The 27,429-nt window shown below is 41.8% G+C and overlaps 1 protein-coding gene across 1 annotated transcript in view; it reads left to right on the top strand.

Moving 5' to 3' along the window:
• The window catches only part of LOC102910446 (contactin-associated protein like 5-1), a 925,656-nt gene that overhangs the window by 198,200 nt on the left and 700,027 nt on the right, over positions 1-27,429 (top strand). The window contains exon 2 of the mRNA XM_076547182.1: positions 23,819-23,923. Within this exon, the coding sequence (XP_076403297.1) occupies positions 23,819-23,923 (105 nt within the window). The remainder of the gene's footprint in view (positions 1-23,818; positions 23,924-27,429) is intronic.

Raw genomic sequence — 27,429 nt, 5'->3', positions numbered from 1 at the left:
GATCTCTAAGCATCCCCTTGGCAACAGAGAAAGACACACTATTGCAAACTGTTGCCACCTTTAGTCTCTAGCCTTAGAGAGAGGGTTCAGACCCTTCTCCCCAAGCTTACATCTTATTGCTTTATGTGCCTGTGTCTGTTTGTATTTGTGCAGGTGTGAGCATGCTTGCTTCTGTACATGTATATGAGTCTCCATAGATGTGGACACTAGGGGGCCATCTCAGGTGACCACATTCCTCTGGTGCCATCCACCTTAGCATTTGTTACAATATATCTCAGTTTTACTTAGAACTCAACAATTCATTATGGGTCCCACATAATTCCCAAGGATTCACAGGTCTCCACCTCCACCCACCACCCACCACCCCCATTGCTAAGATTACAAAAGCCAGGAACAATACTTGGCTTTATCGTGTGGGTTCTGGGGAATCAAACTCAGGTCCTCATGTTTGTGAGGCAAGCACTTTACTGACTGAGACAACTCTGTCACTTCCCTACAATATATTTTTCATAAACCATTTGGGGTGAAATCACAGACAAGAGACATAATTTACACAGTAGCTTATCTCATTTCTTCTCAATTGTCTGACATCTGCATGCTGACTTCAACCTGATTCCCTTTGGCTCTCCCCAAACTCTCAGAGACCTTTCACTATGGCCCCCAAGTTCTTGAGCATCAGTCACTGTATACCAGAACTATGTTGAGCATCTCTCATTTCTCACCTTCCCCAGCCTGAGTTCTTGACTAGCACTGTGTGTAAGGAGTCAATCTAGTTATTTACCATTTTCAAAGCTCACTCAAGTGTCTCATACCAGGCAAGAATTTGTAACATTTGCATTATCTGTGGATCACTCTATTCTCACAGACTGGAACACTTTTAGGTATGCTTATCTCTTTGAGAAAATAATATCAAAGAGTAGTAACAATTTCTAAGGATTACAGAAATCATATCGGTCTTCCTGGTAACCAGAATGTGTTTAACGTTATGGACGTTTGAGAAAGAAAGTGACGGATCATTTACAGGACTCTGACCATCGGCTGAATCCTTTATGTGTCATCACGTTTAATCCTCTCACAAGTGGTGCTGCTAAGAAAGGCTGATGCCCTCATTTTTACCAAAGAGAACAAAGTTCAGAGAGGGTAACTAGATTACTCAGGAGTCTTCATCCAAAACTTTATTCTTTTCACATGACACCAGTCTCCTCATGGGACTTGTCCTCTGGAGCATAGAATAATGCTTACATCACCTCCTGAGACTCTACCTCATGGAAGATCCAGACAGCAAAGATCAATGGAAGCAGGAAGAGACGAGGCCAATCCTCAGTTAGGGAAAGGACCACAACCAGGCAAGTGAGGAACAAAAGGGAAGGAAAAGTAATACTTGTCTTATCTAGGGCAGTGCTCTGGTTTCCTTTCTGTTACTGCAATGAAACACTCAGTTAAAAAGCCTCTTAAGGAAGGAAAGGATTTATTTAGCTTCCACTTCCAGGTCACAGTCTGCTATTAAGGGTGGGCAGGACAGGAACTAAAGCAGAAACCATGTGGGAGCACCCTTTGGATGGCTGGGTAGCTTCCAGGTTTGGGAGCATGGCTTGCTGACTAGCTCCCAGGTTTCTGCTAGCTTTCTGATCCAGCCCAGGACCACCTACCCAGAGATGTGCCACCCACAGAGGGATGTGCTCTCCTGCATCAACTCACACTCAAGGCAATTGCCTCAGATAGCCCACAGGCCAGTCTGATCTAGGCAATCCCTGATGGGAGACTCTTCTCTGGTGACTCTGGGCTGTGTCAAGTCGACAATTAAAGCTACTTAAGAAACGCATGAGTTTTATATATTTAGATTTGTTCTCAAATATCTTTGAAAGTACAGAAGTAATATTTTAAGACACACTATAAACTCAAACTTGTAATTCATTTGAGACATGAAAACCAACATAGAATTATTTGATTTTACGTTTGCTCCATTTCAGAGCTTGCCTAATTGAGCTCTAAGGTAATTGTAGATCTACAAAGGAGCTCTTGAGGCCTGTATTGATGTCTCTTGTAAGATAAAATGATCTACTGTTAATTCATTCACATGTGTACATAATTCTTGTGCATGCTCTAAATCTCTGGAGAGAGTGCATATCAAAAATATTATTATAATCGTTAAGTTTGGTGGGATGCTCAGGGTAAAGGCACTGACTTCAATTGCTAAAACCCACAGAGTAGGAGAGAACTAGTGGTCAAAAATAGTCCTCTGACCTCAACACATGAAATAAATGTACACAATATAACCATTTGAGGCTATCTCTAAAATGTAAGGAAGTTCTCTATCGTTTCCTCACACCTTCTGGGGGTCCAGACTGAGGCACATCCCTACCTTCCATCCTCAATCTGGATATTTCATGATCATTCCAAACTACACAGAGCTACAATCTGAACTAAATGTGAGAACATCAAAGCTCCCCCTACCATACACATAAGTGAGTAGATGCCGTCTCAAAAATAATGTCTTGGTTTTCAGCTTCTGATTCTGTTGACGACATTTCATTAGCACAAAACTGAACAAGCAAAGCCTTGGAGAGGTCAGGTGAGGGCATAACTCTGAGGGACCTGGCAGGTTAATATCAGGACAGCTTGGAGACATGATTTCCCAGTGACCGAAGATAAGGATCTCAACGTCCACAGCCCTGTCTTCTAGTATCATCTTCAGTAGCCAAAGCAAACTTCTTAGGCCAGTAAACCCAGTAAGGCTTACTGAACAAGCTGTATTTTAGTGTTTGGGGCAAAAACTTCCACATTTTTCAAGAAGACAAACACCATCAGGTATATCTCCATGGCAGGGCTGTAGTGTAGATTATTGCATAACAACTATTCACCACAGGTAGGGAACCTACAGCAGGTCAAAGTGACATTCCCTCCCTCTGAAGTTCAGCTTAGCGAGCCAATGAGTTTTGGGGGGTTACTTCCAGGAGTGTGGTAAGGATACATACAGGAGCAGGATATCTCAAAAGCAGTTTCCTCGTAGCAAGACCCTGCCAGTGTGTGATAACTCAGAAGAGCTGCAATCCTGGAGTGCTCTGCACTACTTGGAGGCAGATCTAAGAGTCTCCTCTCAGGAGAACAACTGGGGTCCTAGTGAATCTTGTTTCAGCTTTCCCAGACAAATGTGACATTTGTTTATGTCCGATTCTCATGAGCCTTCCCTATCCTTCATTGAAAGGAAACTGCTACACAGCACAGGCCTAAACCTAACTTGAAGGTGGTTTACTTTTTACTTCCAGAGTGTGTCTTGCTGGCTCTGTTATGGGATAAAACAGGAAAAACTAAGCCAGGAAGCAGCTTCATTGTCCAGCACAGGCTCAGCAGACCCTGCCCTAAGGTCTGAGCCCTGAGTTCAGTCACAAGCTGCTTTGCGCCTCTTTAACTTCCTTTCTCCATATGTGGTTCAGCACACTATAGAGTTGTCCTGCAACTTGACTGGTTGATTAATGGAGTTAGGGAATACACTGGGATTTTCCATCAGTCATGGAATTTATCACAAATACAGAAAAGAGAATAAACCATACCCAGTTGCAGTTGGTAAGAATAGGGAGGATGTGGGCCACAACTGGCTTAAGACTCACAGGAAGCCCCTGAGGTGAGCGCTGTGTCTGTGGCTCCTGGGAAGTCCTGAAGCTGAGAGCTGGGAGCTGCTGTGACTTCTTTAGTCAAGTTTGTAGCTCCCCAGAGAGACACATTGGGGCAGGAGCACACTGCCCCAGTCCCATTGGACTCTGGACACGCTGCCCTATGCGCTGTCGACGCTGTTCTCCACCTCTGAACAGAAGTCTCCAAAAGTGGCTTGAATAGAGTCTTACTCTGTCAGTCTTTCCGCTTGAACTTTCAATTCTGCCTGTGACAGAGAAGTGTGGTTTAGGTGTGCTCTGAGAGTGTTACCCGGCTGAGGAAAGTGTGTGCAGAAGACACTTGTATGTTCTCAGCATTACGAGTTTGGCCCCAGATTATCAGCAGATGATCTGAGGGCACTGATCTAGTGTCTAGGTGAAGTTCTTCACAATGGTAACCAAGGACAGTAAAGATAACTAATGGCCATGGACAGATCTGGGGTTAATCACAGCGTTGTGACCTGGAGCAAGTCACTTAAATACTCGAAGGCTTAATTTGTTTATAAAACCAGGATAACAATGCTTCATTCAGTGGTGACTGGGGTCACCTATGACAGTGGCCCATTGTCTGAATTCAGTAGCTGGGTCATGCTGTCATAATAAGGAGAGTGCATGTAAATGAGAGAACGTCAGATATGAATGGTTATTTGGGCATGGAAAGGGATAATTTGATATGTAACTCACAATCCCTTTTCATGGACCACCCCTTTTCTCTCCAGCACAGGGATAAAATATATTTGCCTAATTCTCTGGGCGCCTTTCCAAGTTGTTGTCAGAAGCCGGAGGTCTGAATCAGCCAGTAAGAGCCCTTCCAGGAAGAGATAAGTTAGAAGAAAACTGGAGGGAAAAAAAAAAAAAAAAAAAAACAAGTATCTTCAGGCCTTGTAGATCCAAGTGCAATTCATGAAACAGCTTTGTCAGAGGCAATTGGGAACTCGATACAAAGTCAGAATCTGTGGATTAACAGTCTTCATGAAAAAATGCTTCCTGTCAATTAGTAGCCATGCCCATTTTTTCTGTCTGTGTCTGCTGTATTTACCTCTAAATTGAAATTTCAGTTAAAGAAAACATTCACACCGAGGTACAGGGCTGGGTAGCAGTGGGGTGAGGGAGAGAGGGCAAGCTCCGGGCTCAGGGAGAGACCATATCTCAAAAACTAAACTGGGGAGCAGCTCAGGAAGAAATCTAATGCTGACCTTTGGCCTCAGAGTGAATGTGCATGTACACCCACATACACATACATGTGCATGTGCGTGCGTGTGTGTGTGTGCGCGCGCCCACACACCCACACACACCACGCACGCTCCCATGCACACATACAAAAATAAAGAAGCTAGACCTCATTCTGAACGCATTTCATAGGAAGTAACCTTGACCTAGTTTTTCCACTAGTACTTGCGCAAGTCTGTCTGAAACCCTCACACCAGGCTTTTTTATTTTTATTTTTTTCATTCTGATTTTTCTCTCTCAAACGTTGACTTAACCACCTGAGACAGAGCCAAAGCTGTTGGAGAGAATGTCTTCTTTCCTGGAGGAAGTGCTTGGCAGGAGAAGTTTGAACTACTGTTCCATCAAAGCTAAACTTAACCTTGCTTGGGGCGGGGGTGGGGCTGAGGGAACCCTTAACTGGGTCAGGAAAATGGCTCAGTGGATAAGCACTTGCCAGGCAAGTGTGAGGACAGGAGTTCAGATCTCTAGAATCTGTGAAAACTTGAGTCCCTTCTAATCCCAGCAATGCAGAGATACAGACAGAGGTTCCCGGGGTCCACACTGGGCAGCTAGGGCAGCAAATCAGCCATCTCTGGGCTCAATTGAGAGGACCCAAAACAATAACTACAGTAACAGCTAACATCCTATCTGAGTCTCCACATGTACAGGTACACAAGTTCACACAGACGTATAAACATGCAAACATATGTACACACACACCACACATGCACAAATAAAAAATAAATCAAGAGGAAAAAAAAAACTCCTTAATTTCCAATCAGTTCTTTGTCAGGATCACTCAACTTATAAACTACCATGATGGAAATGTTTAGAAAAAGGAAGAAGGAAACCAGCAGTAAATATGCTTAGATTTGACAGTACTGAGAATTGACACATCAACATCACAGGCTTTGTGAGGACAGCATAGTGGAATGCTTGATTCTCAGCCACTTCCTCCTCCTCCACAAATCCCTGCTCATCATTTTGAAACACAACATTTTTTGTATTGAACAATGACATGTAATTTCCTCAGGATTATAACTGCTATTCAGTGTGTCTTTTTTCCCTCTGTGTTATTTAATTACTAAATAATTTTTCCAAAATGGAAGATATTTAGTGTACACAATAAAGTGTGTTTTCCTGCTATTTTTAATCTGTCTGAGAATAACTGAAGAGATTAGAGGAGGAGACAAAACTAAGGTTGAATCCACATGACCATAACTCTACTAACTTAAACTTTATTGATGATTACAAATTATGAAAGGGAATCCCTAGACTTGTCTGTGTGACATTAACATTTATAGCATTGTATTTCCTCAGAGCTATAGCCAGTATTTGCTGAGGAATCACAGTTGTGATTTAGGACAAGCAAGGAGAACATTTTACAAGGAAAAATAGAACATGCTGAAGTATTTTGCCAGGAACAAGCTTTTTATTTTTAGTCTGTCCCCAAAAAGTCATTATCTGGAGTCCGGAAATGCCACAAAAATCATTACATTTGAGAAGCAGCAGGCCATTCCACAGTGCCTGCAGGATGCATGCCATCGGGTGGCTGTGTTCTCCATACCAAAGAGCTTTGTAAGGCACACTGGGACCAGGTCACCCAGATGACCCTCTGTCATCCAGCATACCCAGCTCCATACTCTGGTCCAGTAAATTTACGCAGGGTTTTGGCTGATTTATTATTAACACTAAATACTTCCACAAATGAAATCTATTTATTTTCTCCCTCAGGCTTTGATACACTTTTGAAACAATGCATGTGAATGGACACAAACACCAAGAGGGATGCACTAGGGATTTAGATGTAAGCTCTGCCCTGTCTCCATTTCAGTAAGAAAATGACTTTCCAGGTGCTTAGGGAGATGGGTCCATGAGCTGCAAGCATGAGGGTATGTGTTAGAATCCTTAACATCCACTTAAAAGCTAAAGCACGCAGTGTATCCCTGTAACTCCACAGTTGAGGAGACAAGCCTGGAAGATACCCAGGGACTGTTGACCAGACCAACCAGCAGAGCCACAATAGTGAGCTTTGGGGTCAGTAGGAGACTCTCTCAGAAAGAGACGTTGAGAAGCCATTTCAGGAAAAATAACCTCTGGCCTCTACTTGTTCCTGCATGGGTGTTCACACCCACATACAGCAAACAAGCATGCATGCACACACAAATAACAGCATTAATAAAATATCTTCCCAGAAGAGAGTAAATACTTAGTTTAGAACCCCATATAAAATACAGCCAGAGTGTGAGTGAAGACTACTCATGTCAGTAGTGACCATTCCTGGCCAATAAACAGCTTTATCATGGACATAAACCACAGAATTTCAAGCCAACAAGGGACCTGGTGATAAAGCAGAAATGTTGTAACTTTCGGATCCAAATGTCTGCACAATTTACATATCACTTCCTTATTCAGCAGTCTTCAAAGCATGTTATCAACACAGTGCTGTGGTTACTGGAAACTGAACCCTTCCTATGGACAAACACTGTTCTCTGCTGGTGGCTCCTGACTTATCTTTGCTTGACCATCCCAGTCAGTTGAGGGCCACCTCTTTAGCAAGGGAGTTGTACCGACAGCTATGAAACATAATTTGCCTTGCATAGCTTGCATATTCTTAAGACTCCCAGGCTCTATATAATCAGACTCTCCTCCTCATATCTGATACATTTCATGCATCTTTTCTAGCAAAGTAGGAGCTGCTGCCGGAATAAGTGCCTTGTGCCCCAGGAGATCTCACATAACTTTGGATCCTATGCATTCTCATCTGTCAGATAGTGAGTACTATTCCTGGTCCCACCTACCTGAGATACATTCTAGAGCAAATAAAGAAGGATTTATAAATCACACATGTTTGAGTATAGTACTGATCTCCATATTCACATTAAGAACTCACTCTCCAACCCTGTGTAACTTGGTAAACAGAATTTTTTTTTTTTACTGAAATTCAGTTATGTTTTTTATTTTAGGATTTAAATTGCTTGCTTTACAAACACTAGAATCTAAGTTAGATCAACAAAAACCATATTTTAAAAAATATCTTCTCAATGATACACACTTGTAATCCCAGCACTGGATGGGGAAAGAAAGACAGACAGGTGCTCCATGACAGGCAGCCTAATGTAATCATGTGCCACAGGGAGAGCACCTATCTCAGAAAACAATCTGTAAGGTGCTGAGAACAACTCCTCAGGTTATCCTCTGGTCTCCATATGGACAGAAACACATGTATCATACAACATACACATATACCTGTGTATATACTCACACACAGACCTACACACATGTATACAACCACATGTATATACACAGAGAAAGCTGCTCAGTATCTAGATTTTTTTTGTTCCAATTTAAGACTGCCTTTAACAAATCTAAAGTTCTTCTTGTCACTACTGATCAAATGCATGGTGATCCTCACTGTAAAAGGAGAAGAAGTCATGGTCTCTGCACTCAGAAAGAGATATCATAGTGTAATATCAACCAAATAAATGTGCATCATTAGTTAGGTCTAACACTGAGGAGTGCAGCATACCCAAAAACTACCAGTAAACTGAGAAAGAAGGGAGCCAGGATATAAAATGACCAAGAGTCTGATCAAAGAGATATTTAGAATCAGAGAACTAGGATTATACTTTAAAGGTGTGTGGACTCAGTAACAGGCTCATACCGTCTTTCATTTCCCTGACTACAGGGCTAACAGTTCCCTGTCATTCAGAACCCAGCACCTCACCTCAGTCTGTGTGTGACTTGCTGCTTGATTGTTTACAGAGGAACAGAGATGTGTAGTTTTCAGTTCCTTACTGCGCTAGTTTAAAATGAAATGTCTCCCATAAGCCCCCGGTTGACAGTGCTGTTTATGGAGGGTTAGTCCTGCTGAAGAAAGCACATCACTGGGAATGGACTTTGTGGGCTTAAAGCCTCAAGGTGCTTCCAGTTCTCTGTCTCTCTGTCTCTCTCTGTCTCTCTCTGTCTCTCTCTGTCTCTCTCTGTCTCTCTGTCTCTCTCTCTCTCTCTCTCTCTCTCTCTCTCTCTCTCTCTCTCTCTCTCTCTCTCTCTCTCTCTCTCTCAGCTTTTTGCTTGTGATTTAGATGTGATTGCTGAGCTTCTTGCTCCCAATGCCATTCCTTACCCTTGCCACCATGACTCCCCTCCATGATGGGCTCATTCATCCTTTTGGAACATTAAGCTAATGTAAACTCATCCATAAGTTGCTCTTGGCTATGGTGTTTTACCAGAGCAACAAAAAATTAGCTAATACAGTTATACCACATTGTCTTTATTTATCTCAAGAAAAGACTGGTAGTCATGTAGATGTGTGGTTTTCTTTGTCACCTCTCTCTTCATATAAACAGTTGATAATTTCAGAAACAGATCTAGGAGCTTCTGAGGACAAAAAGGTAGACCACCAGTTTATCCAGAAATCTAGAGGCCACCCTTCATTCCAGCTTCCCCTGCTGTCCTCCAGGTCCCAGTCATTCTGGATACAGTTTTGCTCATTCTCCTAACATCTCCATCCCAAAATCATTGTATTCTTTACCTTTTACTGCTTCCTCTGTGTAGATGGAAATTTCCTGGGTCCTGCAGCCACTATGTCCCCGAATAGGAATCTCTAAACATCGTGCTCACTACCCTTCCATCATAATCACAACACAAACATACATCTTTACACACACACACACACACACACACACACACACACACACAGAGAGAGAGAGAGAGAGAGAGAGAGAGATGCTATACTTCTCAAACTGAAATCAAAATAATTTTTCCCTTTTTCCCTGTTTTTATTATTCTTTGCAAATGTCACACATGGATACAATGTGTCTTGGGCATATCCACCCTTGCTTGCCAGCAAGTGTGTTTATTAGTGTAACAGTGGCGAGGCTGTTTATGGATATAACCAAGTGCTCTCTTTATTGGTTTTAAAGCCTGCTCCACAGGAAAGGATTCATTCCTGTCCTACAAACTTGGCTGAGAAAGAACAGCCCCTAGAGGAGAGCCTGCTGAAGTTTTTGATATGGCATATCAGTGTCTTTCTTATCCAGTATACTGTTTTCCTGCTAGAAAATTTAGTATCTAAAACGTAAACATGACAGACCCTATTTTAATGGCTTCATTTTTAAAGTAAATCATGAGTTAATACTAGAAATGCATATTGTCATGTCCTGTATGTGCCACTGGGTTTCTTTAAAATATAAAAGGAACTTATGTGAATTTAATAATTGCCAATCAATGGGCTGGACACTTTGTATGATTGTCTCTTTGTCATCTCACAAGACAATGCATAGTCTTCAATTCCACTATACACTGAGTTTAAATAATTTTCATAGGTTAAATTTATCCTAGAGTATATATTATGTATGAAATGTATTCTAAACAGCTTAAACTCTGCAAATACACAGCAGTATCTAACACAAACACACAAATACACACATGCATACTCACATGCATTCTCATGCTCACACATTTATAAACATTCATAGATACATACACACATATGTGTGTGCTCACACATGCACATGCCAACACATGGGTGCAGGCCACACATACATATGTTTGCATACACATGCATATACTACATGCATGTGCACATGCACACACGCGCACATACATGAAAGAAAGCCAAATTAGGACCTGAAAGGGTGTATTTTCTTGTGGGTAGTCAGACATCATTTCCTCATCTTCAAAGACCAATGAAGGTCAATATTTGTTCAAACTCCCAGGATAAGCTTCCTGCATCCACAGGAGAACCACTGGGATCAAATTCTCTAGTGTGCTATTGGTCACCTGTCCAGGCAACAGCTCTCGCTTAGGATTCTAATCAGGCATTTTTCTCATTCCTACTTAGCAGAAGGAAGACACAGAGACTGTAGTGTTTCCCATGGGAGCACTTATGCCTCACACATGTGAACTGAAATGGCTTTATGGATGTGCATGTACTGATTGAACAGCACTTTCAGATCATGGTTTTCTGAGTAACCAAGATTTTCAGTGTAATTTACAACTACTCAATGGGAGATCATGATTAGCTATTGGAGGTTTTACCCCATTGTATTGAGAGAAAAAAAAAGAACAGATTCCCACTGAGAAAAATGCAGTTCTAGAGGAGAAACTTCCAACTCTGATGAGAACTGAGTTGAAAGGAACACTGTCCTGAAAAATGCTTCTCCTCTCTCATCTTTATATTTTATACATAATCATTTGAACAGTATACTTTTTAAATCAGAAAGACATCAGCTCTACTTGTAACAGTTTGTGTTCCATATTTTCCCCAATTCCCAATCTTATCATCCTATACTACCCCACCTATTCATTTATAAGCATTTAGCATGCTTATAAATGAGAATGTCTGAACTTGAACTGTCTGTGTGGGTGGGTGTGCACATGCACTCACACATATGTAGACATCATATAAGATATTGATAGATGGGAACATGGAGGATGACATGATATGTGCTTATAATGAGGAAATATTTTTAAAGATTTATTTTCTTTTTAAGTAAGTGGTATGTGTGTGCGTGTGTGTGTGCATGCGCGCACATGTGTGTATGTGTGTGTGTGTGTGTGTGTGTGTGTGTGTGTGTGCACTCCTGTGTAAATGAAGCTCCCTTCACAGAACAGAATCACTGAGTCCCTGAAGCTGGAAGTACTGATATTTGTTTGCCACCTGACTTGGATGCTGGGACCTGAATTCAGGCACTCTGGAAGAACAGAATTTCTTTGTAATCATGGCGCCATCCCTACAGCCACAGGAGAAAATAGAGTAAATAAAATTCCATTCCTTCAAATATTAGTTTTTCTAAACAGTCTGTTTGAAAACTGCCTATGCCAGGTTTTCAATCCTAACATGAGGAAGGCTGAGGCAGAAGGATACCTGTGAATTGACTAAATAGTAATACCCTGGCTCAAAAAAACAAACAAATCAAACAAATAAAGAAAACTTTACAAAGCCTCTTCTCCTAGCTTCAAATATGCCAAAATCTTTGAGTAATTTCTTCTGTGAATTTTATAGTATACATCCTTATAGTAAAAGAACCCCATACCTTCTAGATAATTCAATTAAGTTGAAGGCTCATTCATAACCCCAATCATTTAGTGGTGTCATAGTTCAGTTTATATAGCACCAGAGCATTTTTTTTAAAGGCATGGTCCCCAGGCATCTTCCCAAGCAGCCCTAGGACTCCTGGCTTTTGACTGTTGAGTTCCAGTCTCACACATTAGCCAAAACACAGTGACATCAATGACACTTTTGGGAGATGTGATTTTAATCTGTCCAGGATTTAGCATTTTTCTCTTGTAGCTTTCAATGTTGTTTCTTTGTTTCATAGTTTTGATATTTTACTGATTAGTGCACTGTTTAGAGACCCTTTCATGACCATGGCCATTCTGACTAGTGCATTATGTCAAAGCCCTTTCCTGACCATGGCCATTCTGACTAGTGCATTATGTCAAAGCCCTTTCCTGACCATGGCCATTGGAGGACCTGATGCTTCCTGTGATTGTGTGACCATTTCTAGAGTGTGGGGGGGGTGCTCTCATTTACAGAATAGATTTCTATTTCTTGAGGTTTTTATTTTATCACCTTTTCTACTCCATGGGTGTTTAGGTTTGGTTTCTTACTCTTATCCCAAAGATCTTAGACTTTGCTGTCACATTTAGCCATTTGTTGTTATTCTTGTTTGTCTTTATTGATGCCTGAATGTAATATTTTGTTGACCTTATTTTCCATTCCTAATAGCCTTCCTTCTGCTTTATCATGCCTCTTTGTGATGTTTCCTACTATGATTCTTTGAGGTTTTTATTTTACTTCCAACATACATGTTTGTTTGTTTTTAGTATCTTCTCTTTCTCTTCCATGTTGTTGACTTTCTTATGTATGTTCCGAGTTGACTTTTTTCCTTTATTATCTACTTGTTTGTTTTCCCCCTTTAAAGTCATTGGCAATTTTGAAAGTGGGTTTTTGAATTGACAGCCCTTTCAGTATCTTTGGATTGTAACTGAGAAAACATGGTATCTTGAGGGTGTGATTTTGCCTTACTTTGTCATATCATATGGAATGTGTTATGGTTGGTTCCTGGTTTTGTAATGATAGCTCTTCCTGCTTCATTTGAGGATTTTCTTAGTGATCAGCATTTTCTTAGATATTCTATGCCCAGTGCCAAGCAGAATAGAAAACACAAACTGACAGCCATATCACCAAATGAAGCCTTATCTAGAACCACACCAAAATAAACCAAAAACCCAGAAAATTTACCATCATATATAATGGAACAGAAAATGGCAACACTTGTTTAGATTTTATTGTCAAATTAAGTATTGGAGGTAAACGTAAAAGTAGTAAATGGATGAAATAAAGAAAGGAGCGCAGAAGAGGGAAACAAAGGAGAAAAATAACAGGATTAAGTAAAGGAAAGGAAAAGAGAACAATGGATTAGAAATTTATGAAGAGGAGAGAAAGGAATAAGAGAAAAATAAAAGTAAATAGATGGCCAGAAAAAGAACTTATATAAACAGAACTACACAAATATAAGAAGTGTAATGTTTTGTGAAGCTTTTTAAAAACTAAAATTAAAGTGAAATAAAACTATAATTAAAAAAAACTACAAAGGACAAGATAAAAAGGGGGGTTGATACAGCTTCTTTCTGGCTCCTCTGAAGTGTGTGTGGAGGAGGCAAGGAGAGCTCTGGGCTGTGTACACTCTGCTTTCTGTTGCATTTAGTCTGCTCCTAAGTCTGGGCAGGATGCAGTCAGGTGTCCAACAGAGCTGTTCTCCTGCTCATGGTACCACCTCTTCTTTGTGTACCCTGACCCTTGGCTGTCCACACTTAGCTTTGCAGCTCCTGAACTGAACAGATTCTCTCAGTCTTTTGTGATTCCTCAATTATGCATCTTATAATAGCTGATTTTCTAGCTAATGGTTGTCTCCGATGTATACTGGGCCTGGAAGAAGCAACCAGGACTGAGATACATACAAGTGGATCAACAATCATGGTGGGATGAAGGTATAGAAGTTACATACACACTCAGCTAGTGCTTTAGAATTCTCTGTCCTACTAGCAATAAGCCTTGTGACAGATAGATGGCTCCAAAAGTTTTATCACAAGCTGACCTTAGGCTCAGAGCCGTTAGTATCTAAGCCATACATAGATGATGGTGTCAGTTCCTGTGAACTGAGGGTGGGGTCACCAGCCATCATACTCCTCACTCCCCAAGTTAATCCTCCTGCCAACTAAACATGCTTGGTGCCAGCGTCTAATTAACATGATATGATATCTTTAGCTGATTTCATCTGTCCTTTGGCACACACACACACACACACACACACACACACACACACACACACACACACACACAGGCATGCTGCATTCTGTTTATTCTCATCTCCACTCATGTCTCACACCCATTCCTGTCATCCTGCTCATTCCTAGAGGTTCATATCTCAATTCATGTCTTTTTTATTTGTTTTGTACTCACTGATAATAATCTTGACTGCCTTTGGCCATGAGTTTGAAACTGTCCACTGGAGCTTAGTGGACTCACAGTTAACTTACACAGTTGCAGACAATGACTGTTGCTCCATACAAGTCCATCAGAAGCACTGGACCACTTTGTCATGTGCGATGCATCCTCATCCCTACTTCCATAGCTACTTCTCATCATGGTCTTCCATTCTGGGGACATGGCATGTTAATGATTATATCTTATTTTTAGGCCCCCAATATAGGTCATTTCATTTTTTAATTTAATGCAGTTTAATTTAATTTTTTAATTGGCATAAAAATTGACAGGATTCTTTAAAGTGTTTTCATACATAGTTTTGATTGCTCATCCCCCAATGCCCACTCCTCTCCTCTATCTCCCGACCCCCATCTCTGCTTGCACCCTCAAACCCCCGGTATTTCTCCTCTGTCCACTTTTATATAATGTGTTCTATTATTATTCCCACCTCCCATCCAAAACAGGTCAGTCTTAGCCAATAGGATCCTTTTCACATAGCACCTGACCTCCTCTTTGAGAAAGCAGGAGAGGTAGAATAGAACGCTGGCCCGTTCTACAGCAGGAGTATGAGCTTGTCCTTCTGTTTCCAACAGAGTCACCTGACTTACCTTTTGGATGAGACCTCTGGCTCCCTAGTCTCCACCCTACCACTGCTGAGAGCAGCATGCTCCCTGGGCTGAGAGTGGCTTTCTGCTGAGTCACACTCTTCTGCACACTTCTCAGGATGGGGTCTGTCACATCCCTGTGGTCTCTGATGCTGTCCCAATCATTCTTTTAGAACTATCTTTTCTTTGCAACTTTTTTCTTTTTACTCACTGTGTTACATATCAGCCTCCAACCTTCCACCTTAGAAAACATCCAGAAGGGAATCTGCAAAAAACATTTTTGCATTCAATTAAGCCATTGATGCATTAGATTTAAGGACAGAAACAGAAGACAATAAAGTACAGCAGTTTGAAGAGAACAAAACATTCCTTCCCTGGGGATGTAAACAAAAGTCAAAACCATCAACAGGACTTCTGGACACAGCATGGCTGTTGCACACATCATCTCCCTGCAGCTCTGCTTATCTGCACAAGACCTGTACAAGATCAAGACAGTCAAAATTCCAGCCAAGGGGGTGGGGAGGTCCCAAGGCTGCATCCCTACTGGAGGAGCTACTGGCAGTCACTGGTTCCTAAGGGTGTGAGAGTCACTCTCCTTTGGGGATACAACTCCTGGTATATTACTCTTGCCCCAGTGGATGACACCAAACCTATGTGTGTACAGGGCATAGTACTCAGACTGGCAGTTATAAACAATAGCAACCAACATAGAAAGTGGGTATGAAGTTTCGAGGGTGATCTTGTGGACTTCAAGGGAGAGGGGGAGGTAGTGGTAGATGGGTGTGATAATATACATTATACAATGGTATAGAACATCCAAAGAATTCCAAAAATTATATAAAAAACAACAGCAGGATAAAAGCATACCTGGGCTGGGGTTATAATCTGATAAGAAAACCATTTATGGTTGGGATTGTGCTATATCCGTGGACAATCTGAGAAAGAAAGCGCTACATTCACAGGAGGCAGTCAGTCTACCAGGCTCAGTAACCACCTTAGCATTGAGGAACAGGTTCAAGACAAATAATGGACACAGATTCACATTGGCCCTCATTGGAAGTTCACCCCCGCCCCCCAAAAAAAGCCCAGTCTGTGTATGCACAGTTGTCATTGACAGTTCCTCACCCTCATGAGTCTCCTCTGTTCGACTATTATTCCCAACATTTCAGAGCTCTATTGCTGACCACCCAGAGGGGCTCCTCCTTATTGGTCCCTCCACCAGACAGAGAGTTGACCTAGCAGCCTGGGAACTGCTCCATGGCTGGCCCTAGAGGGTTGCAGCACCACAGACCCCAGACAGAACTGCAGCACTGCAGACCCCAGACAGAGCTGCAGCACCGCAGACCCCAGACAGAGCTGCAGCACCGCGGACCCCAGACAGAGCTGCAGCACCGCGGACCCCAGACAGAGCTGCAGCACCGCGGACCCCAGACAGAGCTGCAGCACCGCGGACCCCAGACAGAGCTGCAGCACCGCGGACCCCAGACAGAGCTGCAGCACCACAGACCCCAGACAGAACTGCAGCACTGCAGACCCCAGACAGAGCTGCAGCACCGCAGACCCCAGACAGAGCTACGCTAGGATCCTCTCAAAACATGGAGCTCCTGAGTGTGCCTGTCTGCTTCTGGCATCTAACTGTGATGCAACCCCAGGAGCCACTTTGGAAGGAATGTTACTGACTCCAGAGCAGGTTTTCCCAACCATCTGGGATGGGATTGCCTTAAAAGCCTAAATGATCCTCGAAGCCATCTTTGTGCCCAGATGGGAATGCGGTGTCTGCAGTCCACTGTGGCCACATTAGTCTGTCACCAACCACTGTCTCAGTTCAAAGACAGGTTCTGTGTTCACCTCCACCATTTTTTAGGGATTCTCCACATTTCACTCTCAGTCTCCAAAACTGGACAGAAACTCTGACAAGCAGCATGTATTCAAATATGTTGATGGAACAGAAGACAGGAACAAATTTCCCTTTTACAGCTAAAGACACTGCAACAGAGAGAAATAGGGAGTGACTGAGCATTTACACAGCACAAGAAGAAGGCCCGGATCCTGGATTACAGGCCATGGCCTTTTCAGTTTTATATGCAATTGTTCCTAAGCACAAATTTCCAGACTTAATTTTTTATTTCAAACAATGGTTGGCGTTGGTGATAAGAGTTGAGTCGGGGGCTTTGTAGCTGCTAATCAACTGTTCTACCACTGAGGCACACCTCAGCACCTTTTGTTAAAATGGAAAATCTGCTGGTTGACTCCAGGCCTCTGTCTGAGTCTTCCTATAGCCAACAGTCTGGCCCTGCCTACCCAGAACATGATGCAAAGCCCTTATTGTGGTAACATGGAGATGGAGGGCTGGACACAGAAGGTGAGGTTCTCCTTGCAGCACGTTAGAGAACTGTTGTCTTTTGGTCTGTTCATAATGAAGTCATTTGCCTTTCGGGTTTATGGTGGAGAAAGGAGACAGGATCAAATTTAGGAGCAAAACCACAGTATTTATTCTCATTGTTTGCTAACTTAAATTATAGGTCACAATGGGGAAAAATAAAGGAAGGTAGAATCCTGAGTTATCGCCTCTAAGTACCTGTAAAGATATGCTACAGAGTTCATACTTTAAACAAAGTAGATCATTACGTGTTCAATGCTAAGAGGAATTTTATCTTGCCAATAAATGCAAGTGAATCTCTTTAGCTCCAAATCCCCATATGCAGACAATTTACTGTAGTAATCAAGATGATACACACAATTTCACTTCAGTACCATCTGTAACTCTACTGGTATTTTAATAATAATGAATAAAAATATATGTTGGCAACAAAAAAAAGTTACTTAAAGCAGCAGGATCTTAAACATTGAGCAGTAACTTCTAAGAAGCTGTGCTAGTGTGGGATTTACTCCATATTCCGTGTGCTGCTCTGTGCTGTGAAAGAACATCCTTGGGGTGTGGTGCTCATGCGCATGAAGAACCAGTCACCCCCCCCCCCCCGAATGTTAAATGTCAACCTTCTTGGGTTTCCATGCAAATACCCAGAAACAAACCAGTAAATTTCTTCTGATTTCCTCTTCTTCCCTGCTATCTGTCCTTTGGCCCTCCTCCCTTCTCAGGAGGAAGTGTCAGAAATGCACAGAAGGGAGAAATCAGGGAGCAATAAAGATGTAAACAATTGTGAAACTGAAAACTGTCTTTTCTCAAGGGTTTCTACCCACAAGAAACAATTTTCTTTTAGCAGTAAGATATATTAGCAATCACTACTTATTGTCTTAGTTCTGTCTCTCATCATTGTGATAAAAATACATTGTATCCAGTGTCAAGAGGTACAGGCTGAACAGGAAGAGGGTGAGCTACAACACATTGAGATGTACTCCCAGTGGTCCATTTCTTCCTAGGAGGCTCCGACAGATGAAGGTTCCACAGCCTTCCGCACACCACAAGGACCACCACCAAGTGTTCAAGCACGTGACCCTCTGGAGACAGTTCCCATTCAAAACACAAGGCACATTAAATAAATCGTTATGAATAACATAAATAATGGCGGCTTGCCTCACACAGAAGTGGAACTTACCCAGAAGTCACCAGTGCATAGCGATATACCTATGTCTTGGTCCAAGCTGGTCTAGTAACAGTCCTGGATGGATTTTGCCATCTCTTTTGGCTCAAATCTCCTCATTTATAAAGGGGATTCAGAGGCTTGTCTAATTCCATAGACCCAATAATCTTTGACTATTAGAATACCCTGTTTGTAGATAGGTCAAAGGTTGTGTCAACAGCTTCTGATCTGTAAAAGCAGATGAGCTTTTGGTCCCCAGGCAGACTGGGGTTTTATTGACATAGGGATGGAGCTAAGCTGGCATTTCTTATTTAAGTTATAAAAGAAAACAGCAGAGATCTGGGGAGAAGGCTCATTAGTCAACAGGGTTACTGCTCTTGCAAAGGGCCTGTGTTCAGTTCCCAGCACTCAAGTTAGGCAACTCACAACAGTCTGGACCTCCTGTTCCAGGGACGCTGTTTTGGCCTCCACAGAACCTACCCACATGTGCACACACCCACATGCCAACATGCACATACCTAAATAAAAAAATAACTTTAAATACAGACAAAGCAGAAAAGATGATCATTTGCTGAAATGATGGTCATTTGTTAAAGAAAAATAATCATATCATGTTTAATTAGGGCTTGGATTTTAATTGCATCTGCAATTTGGAAGGAATGCCACAGGAAGGAGAATTTTGAGAGCCCATTATGGAAGTAGTCTGTTATTCATTTGGTGATATCTGCTTCACAATTTCCAGAGAATCCTTATGGTCTATCTCAGAATACCGCATTGCAAGTGGGTATAGGAAAACCTGATGTTCTCCCCCTTTCTTGGTCAGGAGACTCTGTAAGAATGCACATATATTAAAATAGGCTATATTAGATTGATTTGCATGACAGTCTGGGTAAGTGACATGGCTGTTTTCACACTGGAGAAGGTGAGAATGGGGAGCTGCTCAGAAAGGAGGCTGGAGACACAGGCACCCCCACCCTGTCTGGTACAGGTGGCAGTATACTTCAGCTTCCCTGTCTGGTACAGATGACAGCCCAAAGGATTCCTGGGGAGCTGTTGGACTTCAGTCCACACTGGATGACCAAAGAAGTTGAGTTATGATGTCAGTGAAGGCTGGCATCAATAGTGTCAGCAGCAGCAACAGAGCAGAACTCTTGACAAGGGTAGATGAACTTGTCAGTAAGATGCTAAGATAAGCAAGATAAACAAGCGAAAGCTTTTCCTTTGTACTTTCTTCTTTCTAGGTTCTACCAGAAGGTACTGCCCACATTCCCAGTGAGCATTCCTCCTCCTACTAACCTAATTAAGAAAATCCCTGATAGTTGTGCCAAGAGACTGCACTCTTAGTTGATTCTAAATTCCGACAAACTGACAACTGAAATTAATCAGGATAGTTCCTCAGGAATTATTTCAAAACTGAAAGCACAGTTTTCCTTCTGCACAAAAAAGCCTGGTACCCTTGATGTTGAGGCAAGAGGATTGCTAGTTGGAGACTATAGGCTACATAGACACAGGCTCACAAACAGGAACTCCCTCCAGATCAGGATTCTTCACTCTTTTACCTTCTTTAAACACACACACACACACACACACACACACACACACACACACCAGACATAGCGTGGGGAGGGGATTCACAACTTGTGAAAACACTGTAGGATACTGAGGAAGGAGAGGAGCTAAAATTTGAAAGTCAATGTGGTAGGGAGCCTATGGGAGTGGTAGAGCAGATGGCATCTCCTTTCCTACCTTTCCAGACATGTGCTGGGTGTGAAGTCAAACCAGCCTCTACCAGGATGTGTTTAACACACCCTGTGATCTCCTCCTCAAGGGGCTCTGCCCTCTTCTCCCCTCTCCCGTATCCTTGAATCACGGTGAACCCTTAGCATGGAAGAGCCATCTACAGCATCAGTGTTCAGAGCCCAGGAGCAAGATCCTAGGAATAATAAGTCTCCTCCTGGATGACAACAGGCATCACAGAAGCCCATGCTGTGGTCTGCTCTCATGTGGGTTTCATACTGACTAAGGCTTTTCTTCCTCCTGATCTTATTCCATCACAGAGTTCATGGCTGGATAAGGTACAGATGCCTCTCTGCTTGACAGACATGAAAACACAGCTTACCTAGACTGTATTCAACATTGTGGCAAAAGAAGAAATATATCTAGGAATTGGGACTTCCATGCTCTAAAGGCCCAGTCTATTCTCTGCCAGGATTACTGAGTAAACATGGAGATGCCACAGGGAACCACCTTCTTCTGCCAGGTGGAAATTTTTGTTTTTATCATTGTTTTGAGACAGGAGAGCTTAGGTTCAGATGAGTTCTTTAGAACCCACTCTTTAAGTTTACCAGGTCTGTGAGGACAAGACACTTCAGATTCTCCCTTGGGCATGTCCCTTGGCTGAGGTCATTGTTCACGGATTTGCTGATGCCCAACTTGGAAACATTGTCCTCAGAAAGGTCAGAGGTGGGAATAGGCAGTAGGGAACATGGCTTTTATTGCTGTGAGGGCAATGGGTTCTTGAAGTTCAGGTCCTCCTAAAGCTGTTGTCAGAGGAGCACAGAGAGCTGGAATGTGAACGTGCTCTAAGCTTTCCCTGCAGAACATCTGTTTATACGCTTATATTTGTGAATGGTCTGTGAGCAACTTGCGGTGTATGGCTCTGTTTTGCTCAGATCTATCCCCAGTGCCCATGTGAGGACAGGAACAAATAGAACCTTAAAATACATGTGATGGCTTAAATTTAAATAATTAAGTCACAACTATGCTTCCATGCTGAATGCATTTTAACAATTTACATGTGTACACCAGGACTACTAAAGGAGAAAAATTAAGCATCAAGGCTGTTTTCTAAGTGATGTGGGATTAAGAGTTTTTAAAAAGAGTATAATCAGTTCCATTAGAATGCAAAATACAAATTTGTGAAAAAGTAAAGGGTCATTGTACTATAAAACTTGATAAGAAAGGCTTAGGAGATGACCAGAGCCAGGAGCACAGTGCCTATAAAGGTCATCCATGACACATAGAAAAGTTATCAGAGCCTAATAAGGATAATTGCACTGTGTGATCTTGCCTGTGTGTGTGCATGCATGTGTGTTCATGTTCTAGTGCACAGGTGCACATGTGTGTGGGTACATATGCATTTTGGTATATGTCTGTGTGTCTGTGGAAGTCAGAGAACAATATAGTATCATTCCTTATGATACTGTCCACCTTGTCTTTGAAGACTGTGTCTCTCACTGGGCTGGAGCTCATAAAATAGGTTATTCTAGATGGCAAGCAATCCTCAAGGATTCACTTGTCTCTTCCTCCTTCAGCTGGATCTGATGTTCTTCTCATATCTCTTGATGACAAAAGGGGTCATAAGCAAGCAAATGCAATTTCTACCTTATATTCTTGTGTGTGTGTGTGTGTGTGTGTGTGTGTGTGTGTGTGTGTGTAAGAGAGAGAGAGAGAGAGAGAGAGAGAGAGAGAGAGAGAGAGAGAGAGAGAGACTGAGATCAAACAAATGCTTAGATATGCACATGAACCTCTCTAGCCTGCATCCTGTGTGAGGAGTAAAGCAGCCACACACCCTGTGGTCTTTTGCTATACTCCCCTAACCCCAGAGCCCCAAAGCTGCCATTGCTGTGCTTATGATGTTTCCCTCTCCAGTTGGGATATGACTCTGTTCCATCCCTGTCAAACAATGTTTAAGCATTTGCATTTGGGAGGAACCTGAAACACAGTTTACTGGGTGATTTTTAAACACACTTAAACAAGAATTCAGTCCTCACATTTTTAATTATTCTTCCTGCAATTACCTGAAACATAGCTTTGTAAGACTTGGCTGGATAAACAAATATGATCCTATGTAAATGTTCTTTTCAAATGTCAGATCAGTTCCTCCCAAGAGCCTGCATACCAGAAAATTTACCTTGAGTGGCACATTTCAAATCTGTTTCGAATAAAGTCTGTCTAGATTTATGAAGTCATTTTTCAGTGTCTTAGAGAATCAATTGTGGATAAAAAGGAAAAATGGGAAAGGAGTGTTGGCTTTGTGAAGTTAGCTAATTGGTTGATTGATTGGTCATTTCTCTTGTCCCTGTCCTCATCATTCACCATCCCTCTCTTTCCGCACACATTTACTTGAGTTCTATTATGCAGTAGATTCCTTGCTCAGGACCTACAAAAACATGGACCATCTAGTGGAAGATTCAGGAAAATGCATCACTACAGTACATGGATGACTAAGCTCCTTAACCTGTCTTGTGCTGCTGTAACAGAAACAGGAGACAGGGTCACTCATAGGAACAGTTGTTGGCTGGCATTTCTGGATGATGGGAAGTCTGATATGAAGGTGTCAGTATGTATCAAGGCCAAATGGCTGAGTCACTCACCATGGGACAGAAGGAAAGAAGCCGAGGAACTGCAGTTCAGAAACACTAACCTCACAAGGACAGTGGGGCTCTCATGGCTTAATCACCTCTTAAAGATCCTGCTTCTTAGTTTGTTTTCATGGTAGTTAAATCTCAGTGCTACCTTCTGTGAGCACAAATGTTCAAACAGTTATGTATGTGGCATCTGCTAAGTGTGAAGATCAAATCCCTCCATTTGAAATCCAGTGACAGTGGATTAGTGTGAACTGGAAGGGACGTAACCATGTTGCCAAGACATGTCTCTGTCAATGGCTCCATTGACCAATGTCCCATATTTGTTTAGTGTTACCAATGCAGCCTTAGAAAGTACCTCACCAGGGAAGGCTAGAAAGTTAGCTATTGAAGTTACCATTCAGCTCAAGATTGTACAACATCTGGGACTACTCTCTTTTACTTCTTGTAGCATAAGCGAGCTATTAGGTAAGGAGCACATTTCTCACTGGCTTACCTACAAGTTTTAGTGTGAAATTCGAAATATTCCTATTGGGATTTTTTGCATTTATTGCAAGGGTCCTTGGATGCTGAAGATGGGAGAGAAACAATATCCTCCTGTAAGAGTTTCCCTACTTACAGACTCAACACAAACATGTTGTTAGGCTTTGCTCAAATGCTCAACTACAGAGATGGATTGGGAGCTGTGCTTTTGACTCAAACAAATCTTTCTGAGAGTTTTGGCTGGTTATGCTACTCACTAGTGTTGTCAACTTTAACCTTTCCAGCCTTCATTTTCTCCATCTATGAAAGGAAGTCATACCATGTTTGAGGGCTATGAGAAGTAATTGCAATAACATGCACTGAAAAATAGTCCCCAACCTTTTCCAGAGAAAATGGCTAATAAATGAGAGGGTGTATTTGTCTTGTCAATAGAATATAACCTCTCCTGCTCTCCCTATCTTTTCAGACAACTGTGATGACCCATTGGCCTCCTTCCTCTCACCAATGGCTTTCTCCAGCTCCTCAGATCTCACTAGAAGTTCCAGCCAGGCTCAATTGAACTGGAGAATGGGTAAGTATTATGACTAAGCCTTGAATCCATGTGTTAGATGAAGACACAGTGAAGGCTTAGGAATGAGGAAGTACTGTGTCTATTCAGGAGTCACATCCAAAGTCACAGTCCAGAAGGAAATCTGGAAGGTTAAGTCTCTCACAAAAATACTTCCCATCATGTAATATATAGTCAACACATGCTGAACCACATTCTTCCAACCCAAAGATCCACCAAGCAATTCTTTGGGGTTTGTATTTTTTCTTGAGGTGCTAGCCCTGGAAACCATGGCTTCAGGTATGTTAGGAAAGTGCTCTCTCATGGAAGCACCATAACCATCCTGTGAAATTCTTTGTGTATGTGTGCATGTACTTGTTTGTGTACAGATAACATATGAGTATATATGCAGGTACACATGTATGCACTGTGTGCTGGGGGAGGGACAGAGGAGAACCTTGAGTGATGTTCTTATGGGCCATCTACTCTATCATGAGGAAGAGTGTCTCACTGGCCTGAAGCTTGAAGCTGCCTGGCTCTCTGTGTCTGACTGATTGCAAGCATGTACCACCATGCTTATTTTTTTTCAAGAGGGATCCTGTGGGATCGAACTCAGATACACAATTTATCCACTCAGCCATCGCTAACCCTATGCTATGAATTCTTTTTTTTGGTCATCATAAAAAAATATTATAGAAGATTATTTTTTAAAAAAATATTTGCTTTATTATGTACATTTCATATGTCAGCATAAATCGTCACCAAACATGCTTCATTACTTTAGTGGAATGCTTATTAAAATATTTCAATACATTTAGTTCTATTGTGAGATTAATGTTACTATTTTAAAGTACATAGTAAATGTACTTAATTAAAGGTAGGAACACTAATAATCTGTAACCCTACCAGATAGTGGGTACTATGTGTTATTACTTGGTCTGATAAAAACTAGAGTAATTACACTTAACTAATCTCTAATGCAAAGTGAACTTATCCAACAGGATGTTGGATATTGAGCTGTATTTTAATCATATTTTGATATTGATTTTATGATATATAGAGATAGATACAGAGAACTAAATGATTTCTCTTTTTAAAGACCTTAGCTGATAAAATTCTAAAATTTGTTTAGTATTATAAACTTGTTCTTGGTTTAAAAATAGTTGAGTGCCAGGGCTGATGGGTGATGTAAGATGGCTCAGTGGGTAAACTGCTTGCCTCACAAGCATAAGGGCAGGAGTTCAGATCCCCAGAAGCCATATGAATGCCAGCACGGTGCAGAAGCTGCCTGCAGTCCTAGCATTCAGAAGGCAGAGACAAGCCAGGCCTAGAGCAAAGCTGGCTAGCAAGACTAGTTAAATAGTGAGTTCCTGGTTGACAAGAGAGCTTGCTCCAACATGTAAGGTAGAGAGAAACTGAGGAAGGCCTGCTACAGTTTATTTTCTATGGTCCTGTGATAAAACACTCGGACCACAAGCAACTTAGAGAAGAAGAGATTATTCAAGCTTCCAAGTTACAGTTTGTCACTGAAGGAAGCCTGGGCAGAAATTGAAACTGGAATCTGAAGGTAGGCCTGCTAGCTGTTGCATTTCCTCTGACCAAAGATCTCCCTCATCACCAATGAAGTGCAGTGGAAACCATGGAGGAACAGAGCATTGCTTGATGATTCACTTGCAGGGCATGCCTAGAAAGTTTCATAATACAATTTGTAACTTCTGGCCCAGGAGATGATGTGGTCTATAGTGTGCATCTAACAATCAAGGTAGACCCCATAGACATGCCAGAGAGAGAAAGAGAGAGAGAGAGAGAGAGAGAGAGAGAGAGAGAGAGAGAGAGAGAGAGAGAGAGAGAGAGAGAGAGAGAACTGGGTTCCAGGGCCACTGTGACCACCACCACCCCTGTGCTAGTCCTTGGCTCCCTCATATTCTCAGGCATAATCTGTCCATCACTCAAGAATTCTTTCTTAGGTGACTCTAGGCTAAGACAAGTTGATGGCTAAAGAAACACTGATGTCAACCTTTGGCCTTGTTACACACAAACAAGTGCATGTACACCCAGGTACATTCAAACACACACACCATTCACACAGATGTATATACAAATTATCTATGTGCAAGTGTAGCATATCCATTGGCCTTTTCTTATTCATGCCAACTCCTCTAAACTGTGTATCAGGCTGACTATCTTGTATTTTTCTATTTTGATTTACCTTTTCATTCTGAAATACATTTTTGTTGGTAATTGAATTATTGATATTTTAGCTCTCAATGGATTTAATTTGTTAACACTTTATGATTTTGAATCTCCACCAATGCTGATTTATAGCTCTGTTTATACCCTTTTAGTTTATTTCATGCTATGTGTTACAAGCTCAGAATTATGATGGTTATCAGTAACCAAAAAGTCAGAGTCATAATTTATTTGAGAAAGCCATTGAAGAATACAGATGTCTCTCCCTATTCTTTCGGTGGAAACAATAGAAACCTTGCCTTATGTACTGAACATGAATGTTTTCCTTGTCATTGTTCCCTAAACAATACTATACAGCAGTTATTTATTTAGCATTTACAACATATTAGAAGTTGCAGAGAATCACTGTTCTGTCATTTTATACCAAAGACTTGAACATCTGTGGATGGTATGCAGAAGGTTCTGGAACTGAGCATTTGTGGATGCCAAATGGCTGTACTGTTCTCAGCGGAAAACAAACCATTCCATCACAGCACATTGGGGAGACTATTCATTGTTCTAATACTGGCCTTTGACTAATCTTATAAGTAGCAAATTTTATTCATTGTTGTATGTATATTATCATATTAGCCCATAGCAAAACTACTGTGTGGTGTTAATTAAAACCTTTTCCCACCAAACAGAGTTGGTGAACTTCAGGGAAATGTCATAGTTTGTCCAACATCACATAGCAGGGAAAGGGAAACACTTGATGTCAAACCCAATTCAATTGAGTTCAAGATTCATGCTCACTACTGCATACAATAGCAGCTTGATTCTTTAACAAAGGTTGGAGAAGGCTGGGTCAGGAAGAATGGCTTGGAAACTAACCAGCCAGAGCTTACGTGCCAGCTATGACTCGGCGGTGTTTCATGGGCATCAGCAATCCACTTGCTAAGCTTGCATTTATATCTTTGGCATCTCTGGATGACACCTGTCTTGCAGTGTTACCTGGAGAACCAGGCTAGAGGCTCATGTTGAGAAGAGTTTTGCCACTGTAAAACAGAAAGCTGGAAATCAAACAAGAAGGCCCCATTTTCACTTCAAGAAGAAACACAGGTTAAGACATTTTAAGAGTATCTAAGTAGGGGGTTTAGCTCAGTGATAGAGTGCTTGCCTAGCAAGTGCAAGGCCCTGGGTTCAGTCCTCCGCTCTGAAAAAAAAAGAGTGTCTAGAAGTGCTTCCAAGACAATTAGTCTCATCATTACTCAAATAGTGTGGTACAGGTCAGCACTGTCTGTGAACTCCTTCTCCACTTCTGGGGAAGGTTGCAGCTCTGACAGTAGGTCATTTATCTCGCT

The sequence above is a fragment of the Peromyscus maniculatus genome, chromosome 11 (genome assembly GCF_049852395.1).
Source record: "Peromyscus maniculatus bairdii isolate BWxNUB_F1_BW_parent chromosome 11, HU_Pman_BW_mat_3.1, whole genome shotgun sequence".
In the NCBI taxonomy this organism is placed as follows: domain Eukaryota; kingdom Metazoa; phylum Chordata; class Mammalia; order Rodentia; family Cricetidae; genus Peromyscus; species Peromyscus maniculatus.
The sequence above is the reverse complement of the archived record's forward strand: the minus strand, read 5'-3'. Positions and strand labels throughout refer to the sequence as shown.